We start from the raw sequence: 18790 nt of genomic DNA, 5'->3' as shown, positions 1-18790 counted from the left end.
CATTTGCACAAAAAGATATCAGATCATAAAGACTGAGCTCGCGATAAATGAGCAAAGGACGAGGACTTAATTATATACAGATTGAGGCAGATGTAAAATCGATACATCTAACCAGTTATTGGATCACCAATACGATATTTCTGTTAATTGTCAGTATTAATCGCAAGGTGCATTAAAATCATTATGAAGTATGCATATATGATTGTTTTCTCGTTTCTGCTGTTATGCCACGTCGTGGCTGCTCGGGTAAATATGAACTATCTTGCATCGATAAACTGTAATTTTTTTTTTTTCAATATCGAATACAATTAAGAAATACTATTTAACATCGGACAAAACTGAAAACAAAATTTTGATAATTTTCCATTGGATTAGGGTTTTCTTAATGCGTGAATTATCTGATTTTGAATTAAAAGAAGATTTGTGTTGGCGCTATTTAACTAAAGGTAAAAAAAAAACTCAGAAGGAAAATAATGTGCAACTTTACACCCTTTAGATTCAACATTGGAAGCTTTCTTTGGACTGCAACTTTGCATCCTATGGAAATTTTTCACCCTCAGAAGGTTGCAGATTTGTACAGAGAAAAGGTGTAAAGTTACAACTTTGAGAGTGCAAAGAAGAAAAATAGCATTTTTTCACTTAACTGTTAACTTGTGTGCAAATTTGAATCATTTGCTCATAATAGTTCATATTTATAATTTATTGATATCGTTAATATTCAATTTATCTTCAGAGGCGATTAATGCGAATTTTCTTTATGTTTTCATGGAGTATGTTACATGTATGAGGTGGTAGATATTTGGTAATCAGGTCATGTTTAAAGTTCAAGTCTACCAAAACAAACTCTTGATTTGAATAAATAGAAATATATCAGACAAGCATAACGTACGCATTGAACGTATGGTCATCGCCGGTAAAGCCTATCGAAATTGTCGTGTGGCGGAGAGTCAAAGCTATTAAGTTCATTTTTCTTTATTATATACATGGCAGAGGTAGTGCTTCTTTCAATGTTGAATCCTCCCTATTTCATTAGCATTTCCCTGCGTAAGTATGTTTAGCGGTAGGTATTATAGCTATATAGTTAATAACTCTGGTAAGCCGGAAAATTGAAATTGAAGCAAAATAAACAGAGAGATAAACTCGTCTAAATAAAGCTCTACCCATTGTCTTGTTGATGCATGTTTTACATTAATCTAGATATGATTGATTTGTATATCATAGAAATTATGAATTTTGTATTCATTTGTCACTGTATACAGCTATGTTCAAGGGAACCTCCATTTGCTAGCAGGAAGTTCCCATTCCATTTCAATACATTGTGATACATTTCACCTTATTTTGTAATTTTATTGTTAAGGCTTGTAATGAAATAAATCCTTTCTATTAACAGATCAATCAATCATTCACATGTCTCAAGACACAAAACATTTCTCAACGGGACAGAGCCCGAGACAAAGACAACTAGCTTTCTACACCTAGGAATTCCTTTATTGTTACAGAGTAGACTAATTGGTCTACGGTCTAGGACCAACGTTGTCGCCGAATTTATTTATCATAACGCGGGTTGTTGGTTCATAAAATCACACTTTTCTGGACGCGCATTGAGTTCTTGCTTACCGAATTGGCATAAATGGGAGTACGTTTATTCGAATTTTATTTTCCCCTTGTTTTTTTTACAATTCGCGGTACTTCCTAAATATCTTTAATTATTGAATTTATTTGTGGAATCATATCACTCGACACTTTGCTAGAATCTTGCTTATGGTAATAGCATTATGTAAAATCTAAAAACCGAAATTTTCGCAGGTTTATTATTTTTTTAATATAGGGATGATATTTCTGTAATGCCTTTTTACAGCAAAAGGTGATCTTATTATTAGCTGATGGTCTACGATGGGACCGGTTTGAAGAAGATCTTCCCAGCTTGATGAGAGTCGAACAGAATGGCGTCAGAGCTGAGTGGATGGATGGCGTGTTTGTGACATTATCAACCCCGTCAATGTATTCTATCGCAACAGGTATACAAAATATAGTTTTGTGGCTATTATTCGCATATCTAAGAGAAATGATGTCCAAGAGAAAAAAAAGTTTAATGTCATAAAGTGTAGTAGAAGAACATGTTTATAATATTATTATTAGTAGTAGGCGGATTAGTAAACGGGTTGTAAAACATCATTACAATGCATTACTACATTATATATTGCGTCCGCCCTGAAGTCGTTATGGTGCGTGCAGGTGATATGGAATAAGAATGTTTTTCTATCTTATGCAGTTGGCAAATTTGCTTTTTTATCGGGTGCGCATCAAAATAACTGTATTTTTTTAGGTATAAAACCACGAAATGGTTGAAAATGTCAAAACACAATCTTTGTTTGTAGCCTTTTTATGTACAATCACTAAGTGTTCCAAGTGCTCTTTCCTTTTAGAATATATTTGATATTTACAGAGAAAGTCGCGAAGTATTTTTAAATATAAAAATTAAAGTATTTCCAAAGACTCAACCATTGTTGAAAATTTTTACGGTCGCCTAAATTTCAGAAGATTGGAATGTCCTTACATTAGCCGATCTTCATTCGGAATTTAGGTTCACTTATGGTTGGCATTATATTATGTTAATTTCTTAAAGAAGATTGAAGTTTATGAAGCAGTAATAGCCTTTCTGTAAATTGACCAAATATCTCTCCACCTCTCTCTCTCTCTCCCGCCCTCTCTCCCTCCCTCCATCTCTGTCTCCCACTCTCCCTCCCTTTCCCCTCCTCTCTCTCCCTCTCCCAACCCCTCTACATCTTGTATTACGTGAAGGGCTATATCCGGAGAGCCACGGTGCCATACACAACCTGTATTTCGACCCAGTCACTGGAGAAAGAACGTACACCTACTACTCTACCTTACAGAAGGCCGAGTGGTTTGATACGGGGGTCGAGCCTGTCTGGGTAACTGCTATTCTGCAGGGTCTAACAGCAGCTACCATCATGTACCCGGGAGGATCGATTCCCATTAAAGGTACAAAAACATCATATTCATACATCAGGTGATGAACTCAAGGAAAGTTCAAAATTGGAACTATAATTAGTTTCACATGTCCTAGAACTTATACGTTATCCCCGCCCAGCAAATAAATTATTAAACAAAAACATATACATATATTTTCTGTCTAATATCCTAATATTGTAAGCACTTGTACAGAGCACAACTTTTTTTCTTTGCTTATATAATTGTAAAATTCTTCAGGGAAGCATTTCATGGAAGTTTTATCCGACAGTTACCATAGTAACAGTGCTTCAATCAAAATCAAGGAAAGACGTCAGATCTGACGACTTGTATAGACAAAAATGTTGATGAATTGCTCAGGAGACACGTAAACATTTTGTATGAATGTGTAAACGCAGGTAGATTGGGCCTTCAAAGCAATATGTGCGTCAGATTGAAAATTCGATTGAGTTTCAATCTTCGGAATCGCGGGAGCAGTGTTTTTCTAATTTATCATTCGAAGTGCGATCTTGTACTTTTCTTATAATCTTTCTCAGGTATAATTCCAAACAAAACGATTACATCTACGGCAGAGAACATCCGTAATTATAAAATGAAAGACAGAATAGATCTTACTCTCTCCTGGCTTGAGGATGACGATTTTGATCTCGTCTTCATGTACTTTGATAATCCCGACGCATACCTCCACCTTTATGGAATTGGATCGGTAAATGGAACAGCTAAACTATATGAGGCGAGTCTCTTTTATTTATGTTAAAGCCGAATCACGAATGTGTCAACTTTATAGCGTTTGCAAGGCAATTAGCGTTTCTGTCCAATGCAGAGAACATAAATAAACACTCTAAAATCAAAATGCACAATCATAAGGGGTCGAAGGGCCCATTCAGTACTTCGATCGGTATATATGCAGTCTGTTACATATCCAGCTACGCTATAAAAATATTGGGGAAAATGCTCTATGAGGATAATTATGTGTCCAAACAACATTGGGCATTTTTATTTACTAGTATCCAGGTGATGAAAATTTAAGTTGCCCATTGTAAAGTAATTGTTGCTTTTTTTCAAACCTTACTGGACAATATGCTTTCCGCATTGGGTAAAATACTGCCCCGGATTGGTGCTGGTTAAAATTTTACCCAATATTTTTTACAGTGTATAAGGCCAGGGTCAGATGCAGGATAGAGAAATATAAAGGTCGTCTCGTTCAAAATAATTCATCTCTACTGACATGACTGAGTAAAAAATATATATATGATGCTGTTTTGGGGGCTATTTAGGGGAATAGGGAGTTCCAGGATCATCACCTGGGCCCCATTTCAAAGAAAGTTGATATGATTGCAGCTATTGCTGGAATGTCATCTTTCATTGGAAGAGCCAATGAAAAGGTACAATTTTCACTGTTGTCATGGTAGTTGATAATCCACCAAAAGTTGTTATCATATCAACTCTTTTATGAAATGGGGCCCTAGTCATGTACCCATTCATTTCTGGTAAAAAAAAAAAACACGCGCTCTGTAGCCATTGTAACAGTTTTTATTATTCTTAGCATTGATAATTACAACATTATGTTTTCGAGTAATAATAAAAGCAATTAAAAATATAAAATCATTGAAACCATAGAGCTAGAGTGAGTATTTACGATAGACTAGTTTACGAGTTTCCAAGCGTTTTCCACCTACCTCTATGATTAGGTTGATTCTCAAATCGGATACCTGTTTGATCGCCTGGCTGAGACAGGTCTTGATCAGACTACCAACGTCATCATCGTAAGCGACCACGGTCACGTAAACGTGGAGAGAAATGACTACGTCATCCTCAGCGATTATGTCGACATCGAGGCTGATATCGATTTCCTGGTTGCCGACTATGGCCCCATATTCCAGCTAGTTCCCAAGAATACATCGGATGACAAGGTATTTTGGGGGAATTAATTTAAGCGCTAAATATTTATTTCCTATGGTTTCCATCACATCCTGCTCATGATAAACATGGAGTTAGTTGGTCCAGACTGGACCTTTAATTGGTGTATGGAAGTTTCATATCCCAAAGCTAACATAGAGGGCATATGACTCCCAATCTCTAACCCAGCGACTTTCCCATCGTCTCCCCTCGGAAGATGATGGGATTGGCGCTGGGTATTGGGAGATGAGGGGATTGGTGCTGGGTCTCGGGAGATAAGGGGATTGTCGCTGGGGCTTGGGAGATGAGGGGATTGGCGCTGGGTCTCGGGAGATGATGGGATTGGCGCTGGGTCTCGTGAGATGATGGAATTGGCGCTGGGTCTCGGGAGATGAGGAAATTGGCGCTGGGTCTCGGGAAATGAGGGGATTGGCGCTGGGTCTAGTGAGATGATGGGATTGGCGCTGGGTCACGGGAGATGAGGGGATTGGCGCTGGGTCTCGGGAGATGATGGGATTGGCGCTGGGTCTCGTGAGATGATGGGATTGGCGCTGGGTCTAGTGAGATGATGGGATTGGCGCTGGGTCACGGGAGATGAGGGAATTGGCGCTGGGTCTCGGGAGATGATGGGATTGGCGCTGGGTCTCGGAAGACGATGGGATCGGCGCTGGGTCACGGGAGACGATGTGATTTGCGCTGGGTCTCGGGAGATGAGGGGATTGGCACTGGGTCTCGGGAGATGAGGGGACTGTGGCGCTGGGTAGAGATTGGGCCGGAGTCATATGCCCTCTTAGCTTTGGGAAAGAGACACCAATCTGGACTAGGAGTCAGCTAAGCTTTGAACAGTGCTGTACCTCACTGTTGAAGTGCCGTCCAAGACAATTAGGGGGGGTCATTTTTGCAAACAGATTCCCTCCTTCCAAATGGTATAAAATTTGTCATGTTGTCAAGTTAGCCCCAACACGGACATGTGACTATTCAAAGATGTTCCAATGGGCCTATATAGGCCTACTATATCGTGGGGGCATCGTACATTTTATATTCAAATATATTTTCCATATTACACAGGTATACAACGCCCTAAAGGATGCCCATTCAGCTTTACATGTTTTTAAGAAAGAAGACATACCAGAACGACTTCACTATAGAGATAATCCTCGTATCTTACCAATCATAGGATTCGTAGATCCGGGCTGGCATATGCACACAAGGGTTAGTTTATCATTTGCATCTCCTTTTCCCTTTAATTTCCCTATACCTAATATAATTTTGGTTATTATCATTCATTTTCTCTCAAAAGGAAATTCATTGTTTACTGTTGTTACAAATACAAAATATACACTTAATACCTGTTAAATTTACATACGGTCATTGAATACAGGAAATAGGGCCTATAATGAGCGCATTTAAAGTGGAAAATGAATACCATTCCTACGAAGTTCAACCTTGCTTCGACATGCAGATGAAATTGTTTTTTTTACTATTTAATTCTTTTAATCTTTTATTATTATTGATATCATCATACATATAGACACATAATGTACACACACACACACAATTACGCACCTTCCCACATCCCTCACATTAATACACATACGCCAAAACACACACACACACATAATAGGGAATGGTGAGGGCCGTTATGAGATTAAAGGTCAAGTCCACCCCAGTAAAATGTTGATTTGAATGAATAGGGAAAAATCAAACAAGCATTATGCTGAAAATTTCATCAAAATCTGATGAAAAATAAGAAAGTTATGACATTTCAAAGTTTCGCTTATTTTCACAAAACAGTGATATGCACAACTCGGTGACATGCAAATGAGACAGTCGATGATGTCCCTCACTCACTATTTCTTTTGTTTTTTTATTATTTGAATTATACAAACAATTTTTTTTTACAGATTTGACAATAAGGACCAACTTGACCAAACCATATAGTATTAAACAATGCTATTTCCACATGTTCAGGGAGGAAATAATCGTTGTTTCACATGACAATGAGGAGAAAATTAGAATATTTCATATTTCATACAATAAAATACAAAAGAAATAGTGAGTGGATGACGTCATCAGTCTCCTCATTTGCATACCGACCAGGATGTGAATATAACTGTTTTGTGAAATTAAGCGAAACTTTAAAATGTCATAACTTTCTTATTTCACATCCGATTTTGATGAAATTTTCAGTATTATGCTTGTTGGATTTTTCTCTTTTTATTCAAATCAACTTTTTATTGGGGTGGACTTGTCCTTTAAATTATTTAATTGTACCAGATGCTGATCATACGTATTATGTGTAGGCCCATCTATCATATCTCTGTCCAATTATCTACTTTTCTCCCATCAGAATGCACTTCACCCAGCCGCCGACGTGTCCTCCGATCACGGTTACGATAACAAATGGAAAGTGATGAAATCATCATTTTATGCTCAGGGACCCCACTTCAAGAAAAATCATCTTGCCCCTGCGCTTGAATCGGTGAGTACTGTGAAGTTAAGGGCACAGAATAATTTAAACAATACTGAACTTTGATTCATGTAGTATTTAACGTTGTTCATATGGAGTAAAAATATTGTGCAGATACTTTCAAGATATCAATGAGTGAAATAGGCCTATCATCATTTACTATATTTTCCGGGGTCTAATAAGCATATAGATGGTGTTTCCGGTCACTTTATATTTCACTGTTCAGATGCACTATAATGATATTCGGGCCCGATTTTTTTTTAATAATTTTTTTTTTTTTTTTTTTTTTTGCTTTACTTAGCTGATAAGTCATCGAAAGTCTTAGCGATTTTCCAGGCTGATCAACATTCACATCAAATCAAGTTTAATCCTAGGCCGAGTTGCGACGGTTCCTAAATTATTTGACTTCCGCATATTCCACTGATTTTAATCAGCCAATAACAAGAATCCAAGAGACTAATGATGTAAAACAGTGAAAAAATGACAAGGTAGTGCATGGGGACGATGATGATTATGATGATGATGATGATAATGGTGATTATGAGTGTGACGGTAATTAAGTATGAGTGTGTTCTGTGTATTATTTTGCTTCATTTGGGGAGTACGTGTGGGTGTGTGTGTGTGTGTCCGTGTTAAGCAAGGAGTTGGGAGAGACTGGTGTGAGGGTGTTTGATGGTGTGTGTGTGTGTGAGTGGGTGCCTTTGTTTGAAGGGGTGTTTGTGAGGGTGTGTGTGTGTGTGAGCATCCGCACGAGTGGGTGTGCGAGTTTTGAGTGAGTGTGTGTATGGGCCATGCTTCGTACGATAAGAGAAAGAACTTATAAGAGAGAGAGAGTTGTAGTGAAGAATTGTACGTAAGCATGATAAGTGACTGTGAAATGTCGAATATATTGAAGATATTATAGTTCTTCCACTGGTAGACCTTTTGTTCCATATTGGGGGATGCCACGTTTGAGATGAAGGTGAGATACAGAGAAAATCGAAAGAGTACTCCAGTCAAAAAAATACAAGAGCGAGATATCAGTTATGTAGGCCTATAATAGGCCTATCGCGTTGCAACAGGACCAAATTTAGTTAGCTATAAGCCTAATTCATTTTATTTCATACTTTATTTGCTTGTATTTCTTGATCATGCAGGTTGATTTATACAACCTTATGTGTGAGATTCTCGACATCGAACCAGCACCAAACAACGGATCACGTGACCGATACGTCACTATGTTAGCAAGCCCAACCACTACCACCTCTCCAGCATGGACCACATCGTCGGATTCGAAGCTGACGACGGCTCCTTTAATGACTGCTCTCAGTTTCGTAGCTGGCGTCATATTTTCTTGCAACTAGATGCAATTGACTGTTGGAAGGGGGGGGGGGCACATTCCTTAAAATTTGGACACCGCGCATGTACACAAGGCACGCAAGTTGTGTAATTGCTACTCAAATCTTCGAAAACTTCTCAAATAAAAAAAAATGATAGAAAGTATTCGATTCACTTTTATGAGTGCAGATAATTTTGTTTAATATGTATTCTTACATCGGAGGTTGATTACTTGTTTATGGCCAATTAGTTGCAGGTAATGTACGACCATGTTTTCCATGCACCTTCTCTATTGATAGTCGGAGTCCTGTTTCATCTCGTCCAGTTAGTACACTTATAAACTTGCGTAGAATAGTAGCCTATACTCCTTTGTGAGATAACTTTTCCTTCAAAATCAGAAATGTTCCTGCAGCAAAATTTCGACAAAAGCAGAAATAAGTTTACTTGACAAGTTAGGGTTCATCTGTAATTATCCAAGACACATTAAAACAAAACGAACAGTCTGAATTTTAGGGTTTGTCATGTTTTTTTTTTTATTTTTTTTTTTACATCAGCCTGGGTACATCATCGACAATAAAAACATCATAATTAAAAACAACACCATAAAAACAAACATGGTTTCTGTAATCTTGAATCAATGATGGCAAGCTATTAGAGAAACCTGCCAGAAAGATAAACAAATAGTGAAATACACGCTTTGATGCATCATTCATATTGAAAAGAAGATGAAAATGAGGTCAAATTCCCGACACTGTACTCCGGGGGATCCACAAGGGGGATCCACACTTTACAAGCTTTGCTTTTTAGTGGACCCCCCTCATTTCCATCTATGCTCAATATAATACTGTTTTGTTTTTGTTTTTTTACGATGTAAGAATACTCGTCTGTAAAATTGTATTTGATTTGTATTACTTTGTATTATTTTTTGAATGGAAATGGAATAAAGAATTGAATTGAACTGACTTCAGAAAAAAGTCCCAGGTCCAATAATGAGGCTTTATCTGAACTTTTAGTAGATGAATATTCCATTTAAGCTGACAGAATTTTATTGAATATATTATGAATAGAACTTCAATAATAACTTAAATACAAGGTTTTCAAAGAGTTGTTTGTGTTATTAACCGTTTAAATGAGGTCGTGTCCTCGTTTAACATGTTTTTACTTCCGGTTGACTCACCATCGGCTGTTAACATCTTTAACATGTAATAGAGTGTTTGGTTCAGAATATTATAAAGATATTAGAATTAGGGTTCATTTAGTGTTGGAGGTTAGATTTTATGTTTTGATTTTCCATCGGAGCAAATGTCATAGCACCATTCGGTGACCATCAGACAAGGAAATCTCATTGTGCGTATTATAAGCTTGTAATATTAAGTGGAAGAAATCATTTTATTATCAAAACCTTAAACAAGCCATGAATCTTTTAAACTAGAAACCCACTTTTAACATTGTTTAAAGGTCTTATAATGTTCAAAGCATATGCCAGTGCCGTGGTGCTGATTTTTCTGGGACTGCTGCGTAATGTTGTACACCAAAGCATCCCCTAAAAATCATGTTGGTTTGTTAAAAATTGACCTTCATTTCGGAATGAAAACTTTCCCCCTTTTTTGGCTTGTATTATCTTTTTCCCAAACCGTCACCCCGCTTAAAAACTTGTTGCAAGGCACCTGCAGTTTTGTAACCAGGTAGCAAACAAAAAACACACACTTTTCTCTTCGAATCACTTTAGTTTAACCAGACAAATGATAAAACTATGGGTTAATCTATCATAAATTCATGACGTTACTAACTCCAGTCAATACACGCAGAGTGAATGAGTTCAATTTGAGATTGCAGCTAAATCAGATCTCATATTTTGCCAGTCAAATACGCCCTCCTCTTTAAGTTTATAGGGGTCGTAGTGCTTATAAGTCACAATTAGTTTACTATCCGATGGTAACTTAATTCCCTGATTGGCTGTTTAGCTTTGATGCCATGTTTATTGGTTGACAAAGTTACCACAATGATAACATAATGGCAACTGGGTCCACGTGTATGATCGAGAAGACTTCAGTCCCAGGAAGATCTTCGATGTTCATCAAGTACCGCATAATGTTACTGCAGAATATTATTATTGCACAATTATTATTGATTATCAACAAGACCATGATTATATGCACAATCATTAAGCACATGGTTGAATAACAAGCTGGCTCCCCGGCGATCCATGTTTCCCGAATGTTTTAAAAATCCTGAACTCGACGGGCATGCGGTGTTTGTTGTAGAAGAAGAGTTTCGAACTGTGAGGCTCGTAGTAATGATAACTTATAGTCCTATTCAAAGTGTCTTTCTCGAAAGGGTAAAACCCGAAGAGAGAAATTTCGTCACAGATAAGAGAAGCCAAGGAAAACGCAATCAGACCTGTCGATGGATTTTTGTTCTTCCATAATCTGAAAAAGAACGAAATTTAGAAACGAGAAACTAATATTTATATTTATCCTATACGACACTATTTAGATGCGAAATGGAGGAGATATATATGATATTTCAATAAAATCTTTGAGCGGTATAAGCAAAGTAACCGATAACCTTTCAAACTTTATTTTGAGATATCTGGCATGATAATTATTAAAGATAACCACAATAACCTAGAGTAATTGCAATTAGACAGACGGATGACTTAATATGTATACCTAAATAAGCTTCATGACTAAGGAGAAAAGAAAAGAAAAAAGAAATGAGTTTAATTCTTTCACTATTTTATAAATATCTTTCTTAATAATCAAAATCTCAATATCTCAATTTTCATGTCAATCTGTCTTACAATTTTCCTTGCTTGGTTCGATCGATCGCGACTACATAGAAATCCTTCTCCATACGCGATGTGCCCTTTCGAAATTCGCATCCAATTTGGCCACTGCTTTGAAGGACTGGATAACCGATTTCATCAAAACAACGTACATTTGCTTTACATTAATTATTTACGAACACCTTTTTCTCTTTACACTAGAAGAAACAGAGGTTTCGAACTATAAGTTTATATTTTGGAGTGGGAATCGGAACTTACGTTTTACAAATTCCCTGCATCACTCTCGGACTGTACGCCCATCGAGGGCCACGCTTTCCGTTTCCATGGTGATTCTTCAACATATGTTCTGCCACAATGCCAAGTCTATCAGCGTATCCTCCCTTTGTGTACCAGACTATCCCATCACGAGCCTGGTTCATTCGCCCATCCAGTTCGTCACATTCCTTTGTGACGTCATTCGTTCGATTGCGCGTGCACCTCACTGCGAGCAACAATTGTTCCCAATTCATCGTCATGATCGATACTTTGGATCCCACGTCGTCTGCGTAGATCCCTCCAATTGGCGCCAGGTTCATCCGGATCACGAAGTCGTGCGCGTCGATGCTCGAACCGCATTTGCTCTTGTTCAGAATACCCGAGTTGCCAACGAGCGCGCATCTCCGTGGCTGCCACGAAATCGTCTCTGAAATCGCATCGTATTTCGAATGATCAAGAGGGTTTGATGAATTGATGTATCTGAAGTTCTTTGGATTTGTGTCTTGATGGAAAACCTGGATGGCATCACGGAGCTGGACTACAGCTGACACTTTCTTTCTATGAATAATAAGAAGAGGGGTAGGAAGAAAGGAAGAAGATAGAGAAGAAAAAGATTGAAAAAAAAGTAATTATGAATAAGAAAATAGAGGCTGACGAAGATGAGAAGTAAAAGAAAATTGGAGAAGGAAAAGAAGAGAAGGGGAAAAGAAGAAGGAAACGTAAAAAGGGGAAATAAAAAAAGAAGAAAAAGAAGAAAATGACAGAGAAGAAAATTGAGAAGTAGAAGAGGGAAAGGAGTGAGAAATAAGAAAAATATATTTTATAATGCAACTATCGATGGACCTCATCGAGGTGCAACAAGTCTTCACCAACACGGCTCACGTTCGAACTTATCTATAGGTATCAATAAAAAAATAAACAAACATTACTTTGTTAAATTGTTAATGAAATATCAATGAAATATGCTTTTTCTCTTTTAAGACCCTTTACGTTTTATGGGCTTTATCATTATTTACATCTGCATGTAAATAGAAGTAGTAATAGTAGTTCTGTAGTAGTAGTAGTAGTAGTAGTAGTAGTAGTAGTAGTAGTAGTAGTATAGTGGTAGCAGTAGTAGTAGTAGTAGTAGTAGTAGTAGTAGTAGCAGCAGCAGTGGCAGCAGTGGCAGTAGTAGTAGTAGTATAGTAGTAGTAGTAGTAGTAGTAGTAGAAGGATAGTAGTAGTAGTAGTAGTAGTAGTAGTAGTAGTAGTAGTAGTAGAAGGATAGTAGTAGTAGTAGTAGTTGTAGTAGTAGTAGTAGTAGTAGTAGTAGTAGTAGTAGTAGTAGTATAGTAGTAGAAGGATAGTAGTAGTAGTAGTAGTAGTAGTAGTAGAAGTAGTAGTAGTAGTAGTAGTAGTAGTAGTAGTAGTAGTAGTAGTAGTAGTATACTCTTTGGGTTTTTTTTTCAAAAAATGTGTGCCCCTCCTGGCGTCATCCTCCAGGTACACCCCATTTTATTGCATTAAAAGTAATTTTACTTTCACTTCTGTGTTGTGCCAATAAAAATTGTACATACCTGATCCTGCTTATGCTTCTAGAAACCGTTTCCACCTCGCTCCTCCGAATCAATCTCCTCTTGAATCCATCGCCTGCCAGATAGAATAACGACAAAATAAATTCGTGAATTTCATATATACATGCGTGGGATGTGGTTTAAGTCCAAAATAAACACAGGCATTTCTTTTCCCCGTACTTTTTAAACGATTTTTTCATACATTAATCTACTTCAATCTTCTAGATATTACTGGGTGCCTCATTTCCTCAATGTCGAGGTCCTCTATAGTAATACCTTGGTCACGTTTGCTCTACGGCGGCCGTACGGCGGGTCGAAAACAGCCGCTTTCACATTTTATGTATGAGCTACATAGAGGTGGTTTGTATAAAAATGAATAAAACGGCTGTTTTCGACTCGCCGTACGGCCGCCGTAGAGTAAATGTGACCATGGTATTAGCCTCCGCTTGAAAAAAAATATCATAAAATTATCCCATTAAAGATAAAATCAAAGCCAGGAGAGCGCGAAATATATTTGTCAAAAATACAAATGTGATAAAAAGATGATAATGAAAAACAGAAGATAAGCGAAATGGATAAAATAATCAAATAAACCTATGAAGAAATCAAGCTGCAGGGGCCAGTTATTATAAGCAATATTGTTTGATTGATTGATTGATTTGATTTTCATTTATTTATTTCCACATTCCAATAACAAAAGTATATACAAGTGTAATCATTTTTTTTCTTAGCATAACATAACAATAAGCAAATTACATTATTAATAACATATGCATGTATACAATCTAACAATCTAATTGAAATAAATTTATACCTGATAAATTTCTTTTTTTTTATTATTAAAACAAATAGCAGAAAAGAATTATATAATTATATACATATATCGATATGATACATTTTGAAATGTGGAAGACCTTCATCTTAAGCTTGATAAAGGCCTCAAATGGAAAGGGGAAGGAAAATCAGACAAACAGTGCAATGATTAATTAGAGTAGCCATTTCTTATTTAAAAAATCGATCATTGATACATACAATTGAAAATTTGCTCTTGAGAATAGCCGGTCACTATTTACGAGTTGGAAGAAGGTATGCCCGGCTGAAAATACTTTTACCTAAATAAATTGAGTAAAATTCATCGAGCTAAACGCGGAAATTTTCATCAACAATCGATCTCAAATGACAAAGTTATTTAATTTTTAATGTTTAGCGATATCTTGCGAAAGCAGTTACATGTAAATGCACGCCACCATGAATATGAAAATCTTACGCATTAAATCAGTTGTAATTTTGTTTTCATTCTAGGGGGACAAAATTTGAATAAACATAATTTCATGTAATAAAATACAAAAGAATTAGAAACGAAGACATGAATAGAACTGTGGCACCGAAATAATGCCAATGTTATATCTTTGTTATTCCTTGTCCGATTTTGATGTTCAGTGTTTGTTTGCCTGATTTTACTCTATCTGTTCAAATCATATTACTTTCAACCTGGAGTACCGCTTTAATAAATGAAGCAACACTATATCACTTACCAACAAAGAACAAATGAACTAGAAACAATTTGTACTAGCCATATAAACTTACCTTTTATTGAGTAGTTGTCGGTGTCAATCGTCACCTTGCCGTGTTCTCGTTCAATGGAAAAATTATTTTCTGTATCATGAAGAAAGGATAATCATAAAGAATAAAGCATTTAGATAATTATCCTACGATCCTGCTGATAAAGCAAAGTTCACTCTGTTTTAATACCGATACTTAAGTTTAAACGCCAGGGTCGACATTGTCATCAACTCAGATTAAACGAAGTTTTGAATACTTTGATTGATTGATTGATTGATTGATTGATTGATTGATCGATCGATCGTCTGACTGACTGACTGATTGGTTGATTTATTAATTGAATTGATTAATTGATTGATTGATTGATTGATTGATTGATTGATTGATTGATTGATTGATTGATTGACTGACTGACTGACTGACTGACTGGCTGGCTGACTGACTGACTGACTGACTGACTGATTGATTGATTGATTGATTGATTGATTGATTGATTGATTGATTGATTGATTGATTGATTGATTGATTGATTGATTGATTGATTGACTGACTGGCTGGCTGACTGGTTGATCGATTGATCGATTGATTGATTGGTTAATTGATTGGTCGATTGTTTGATTGATTGATTGGTCGATTGATTAATTGATTGATTGGTCGATTGTTTGATTGATTGATTAGTCGATTGATCGATTGATTGATTGGTTATCGATTGATCGATTGATTGATTGATTGATTGATCGATTGATCGATTGCTTGATTGATTGATTGATTGATTGAATCATTGTGGGTCGATATTCTATTGCCTCGGACAAAGCCCATTCCACTGGATGCTCTTTACAGACCCCTAAATATAATATTTTTACCATTATCGGTATTCTATATTGTGACTTGCTCATAATCATCAAACTCATTGCATATGAGGGTTTCATGCAAGGCCCTGGATAACGGTAAATTAATTATATTTTTTGTGCAATAGTGTATATTATTCCTGGGATATTATTACGCTTCGTTTACGAAAAAAGAACGTAGCCGGCAGTCACTTTTTTTCTTTGCTTGTCAAAATTGTCATAAATCACCTTCATTTAGGGAATGAAGACTTTTTTGGTGCTGGTTACTTATTTGTTTTTTGTCTGAAAAAAAATACATGTAACCCTTTTGGAAAGTCCGTGTTAACAACCAACCGATATAGTCCGGCCAATAGTGCCCCTTGTTTCATGCAGCCCCCCCCCCCCGTACATTCGTGCCTGGGTTCAATGACAATGGAGAAAACTACTTTAACGATCGCTAAATTTAATTGTATGCCTAATGGACTGATGAGAGACGAAGCGCAGTTTCAAAGGATTTACCCCACAAGGTCATGGGGAAAGGCACACGAGCTCTCAGAAAATCCAGGTATCGTTTGGGTCGAAATTAAATTACCCATCATGCCCATTGGTTTAGTTGAACGTCGGCCAGACAATGAAATTCAAAAGGAGAAGTTGAGTCAATGTCGACAGCTTCAATGACTGCCGTGGGAATAAAAGTCTGTTTAATCGCTGGCAGTAAGTTTGACCAGACTCAAGAAATTAAGTTCATGCTGCCGATAATACCAAATTTAAAATGGACTGGACTCCGCTTGAAGAGTCGCCCGTTGCCCTCCACGATAGGGTACAATTGGAATACATTTTTTGTTGGTTTTATAATCAATTGTTTATTTATCAATTGTCTTATTTATATTAATTCTTTTATTTTATTGATTTTAATTTTGAGGGTTGATTTTTTTCTTTAACTTTGGTCACACAAAGAAGAGGGTGAACTGATCATAGTATACATACAAATATGCTCTTCAATTACTCATTCTTCATTCAATCTTACTCAAACTTTCATTGATCTGTTTCCTTGATATTTCTCTTCTATATGAATTCAGCTGGTTTGACGGGTTCCATTGTCCTTAAATAGTTGTAACCAGGGTAGAAGATCAAGCCCTGGGATAACATACTCCGTGTAAATCAGGGGTTTCAAGAAAAAACGTGACACTCACTGGAAAAAATCACCTAAAAAACCAGTCGATCATGTGATAGCGGGTCACTCGAAGTCATTGACCAGTAAGACGAAGAAAAAGGATTTGTGTCAGTGGAATAAATAAATAAAGGCATCCTATACATTCGCTGAAGTTTACACTATTAAAAAAACCCGGATTTTACAGGAAAAAAAAGAAAATTTTGCAGAAAGCAATAACAGAATCATTCTGTAAATTCATAACACATGAATTTTTGTGCAATTTAACAGATCAGGTCTGTTTAAAAAGGGGAAAAGGGTGTTTTATTTAAGGAAATTTGTAAGATTCCATACACCAAATACCAATTTCCTGTAAGATCACGCAATCTTGTGAGATTACCATGATTACAGGTGTTCTCGAGACTCTGCTGCAGGAACTTCTTTTATTTTAAGGATAATTTTACTAACAGTGTAGGCGAACAGATGGTGAGAAAACTATCACGATTTTCTTTTCCTCTTTTTCTGTTTTCTTTTATTTTTACTTTAAAAAAAAAAATTGAAATTATGTGAGGGTGTGCGTGAGTGTGTATTTGGATGAGGGTGGGCTCGTGTGTACTTGTGGGTGTTTATGTAGGCATGGGTGGGGGTTTATGTTTTGGCTAGCTGAGTGTTAAGTTTGGATGGGGTTCCACAAATAGCACTGAGAGAATTTTAGCCCAACAAGCGAGCTCATGATTATGAAACACGTGACATTTTGGAAAATGAGATTTAAAAAAAATAGTTGGCAATTTAATATTTAGAACAAATATTAATGCAGAAATCATGGTGCATTATGTATGTATTCTGAGAAATGTACTTTCTTGTTTAATGCAATGTTTACCATAGATTGAAAGAGATTTCATTTGTTCCTGGCATATAGGCCTATCATGTCAGATACATCATTCCATCTCCCCTTCTACAAGAGAAATATTCAATTCATTTTCAACTAAGAAATTGAAATTTATGGAATCTCTATCATGTCTATCACATTGACATATGGGGCGGCTGCACTTATGTGACGTCACAAATTTAGAAATATACAAACTCTCTCATTCTTTGATGGACTTTCCTCAAACCTTCACCAACATCATTTCTCAATTTTCCTAATTTTAAGGCTTTTAACAAAAAATTAATGATCTTTCGTCCCCGAAAAAAATTGACAAGCAAAAAAAAAAAGGTCTTCACTTTTTTAATTTTGCTTCGCAAAAAGGGGTGGGAGGCACGGGCCGGCTGTGCCCCCCCCCCCCTCCTGGAACCGCCCCGCACTCTGGTAACTGGTGGGAGTTAATTCCAACTCCCCGGATAACCTAAATCTGAAGACAGTGAAGAATCAGAGTGACAGACTCACCATGAGTACCTATCTGGAATTCAAATCTTTGCCAGATCATGTTCGAAAGGTTATCCTTATACCGAGACATTTTGAATCATATTGCAAGAAATGATTTCATTCGGTTTTAGAAATCTATCAATCAAGGTCTATGCAGCGGTAGACGGGGGAGAGATTATCTAGAAAGTCAGTAAGCCATGTTTCGATTTGTTTCAAAACCAATAAGACATTGAACATGCTGAAGTATAGGGAAGTCATATTGACGTGTCAGGACGATAAGAACAGTTATTTCATTTTGCCATGTAAATAAGATAGAAGATAGATGTCACCAACGAAGAATCGGTAGCTGATCGATGATTTTTTTTTTAGGAAAGGGGGCCTAACAGGGAGCCCACCTGTTCTTTAAATATCTTCTGACATAAAGGTCAAAGGTCATCACATACTGCGACTTTCATGTCGATACATTTTGTGAGAAGCTCATATAGAAATGAAAAATGATAATAATGCAAGGAAAATGTTATACCAAAACTTTTATTGTCCGGAAAAAATGACAAGAAAAACAGAATCATTAAATAAAAAGACTCAAAGATGTCAGCACATTTACGACTTTC

The 18790-nt window shown here is 36.7% G+C and overlaps 2 protein-coding genes across 2 annotated transcripts; one reads left to right on the top strand and one right to left on the bottom strand.

Annotated features, from left to right (window-relative positions):
• LOC129280230 (ectonucleotide pyrophosphatase/phosphodiesterase family member 7-like) lies at positions 1–11229 on the top strand. Its single transcript, XM_064112367.1, has 8 exons — positions 1–246; positions 1859–2018; positions 2803–3003; positions 3528–3724; positions 4683–4904; positions 5959–6102; positions 7241–7372; positions 8497–11229. The coding sequence occupies exons 1-8, from the start codon at positions 184–186 to the stop codon at positions 8701–8703; spliced, it is 1326 nt and encodes a 441-aa protein (XP_063968437.1). The 5' UTR covers positions 1–183; the 3' UTR covers positions 8704–11229.
• On the bottom strand, positions 9225–18270 carry LOC129280228 (CMP-N-acetylneuraminate-poly-alpha-2,8-sialyltransferase-like). The gene is made up of 5 exons (XM_064112572.1): positions 18201–18270; positions 14861–14929; positions 13277–13349; positions 11724–12278; positions 9225–11106 (listed from the first exon to the last, which is right to left on the bottom strand). The coding sequence occupies exons 1-5, from the start codon at positions 18268–18270 to the stop codon at positions 10842–10844; spliced, it is 1032 nt and encodes a 343-aa protein (XP_063968642.1). The 3' UTR covers positions 9225–10841.
• Positions 18271–18790: the final 520 nt, after the last annotated feature.

This window comes from Lytechinus pictus, chromosome 17, assembly GCF_037042905.1.
Source record: "Lytechinus pictus isolate F3 Inbred chromosome 17, Lp3.0, whole genome shotgun sequence".
NCBI classification, from domain to species: Eukaryota; Metazoa; Echinodermata; class Echinoidea; order Temnopleuroida; family Toxopneustidae; genus Lytechinus; species Lytechinus pictus.
Note: the sequence above shows the minus strand (reverse complement) of the source record. Positions and strands in the feature narration are given on the sequence as shown.

What these genes read in the sequence shown, in the direction of transcription:
- LOC129280230 (XM_064112367.1), top strand. Translation starts at nt 184, where the DNA reads ATGAAGTATGCATATATGATTGTTTTCTCGTTTCTGCTGTTATGCCAC. An exon ending in AGGATCGATTCCCATTAAAG is followed by an intron (nt 3,004 to 3,527) that starts GTACAAAAACAT and finishes AATCTTTCTCAG; the next exon opens with GTATAATTCCAAACAAAACG. An exon ending in AGAATACATCGGATGACAAG is followed by an intron (nt 4,905 to 5,958) that starts GTATTTTGGGGG and finishes CATATTACACAG; the next exon opens with GTATACAACGCCCTAAAGGA.
- LOC129280228 (XM_064112572.1), bottom strand. Translation starts at nt 18,270, where the DNA reads ATGTCTCGGTATAAGGATAACCTTTCGAACATGATCTGGCAAAGATTT. An exon ending in ATTCCAGATAGGTACTCATG is followed by an intron (nt 14,930 to 18,200) that starts GTGAGTCTGTCA and finishes TTCATGATACAG; the next exon opens with AAAATAATTTTTCCATTGAA. An exon ending in ATGCAGGGAATTTGTAAAAC is followed by an intron (nt 11,107 to 11,723) that starts GTAAGTTCCGAT and finishes GTTCTTTTTCAG; the next exon opens with ATTATGGAAGAACAAAAATC.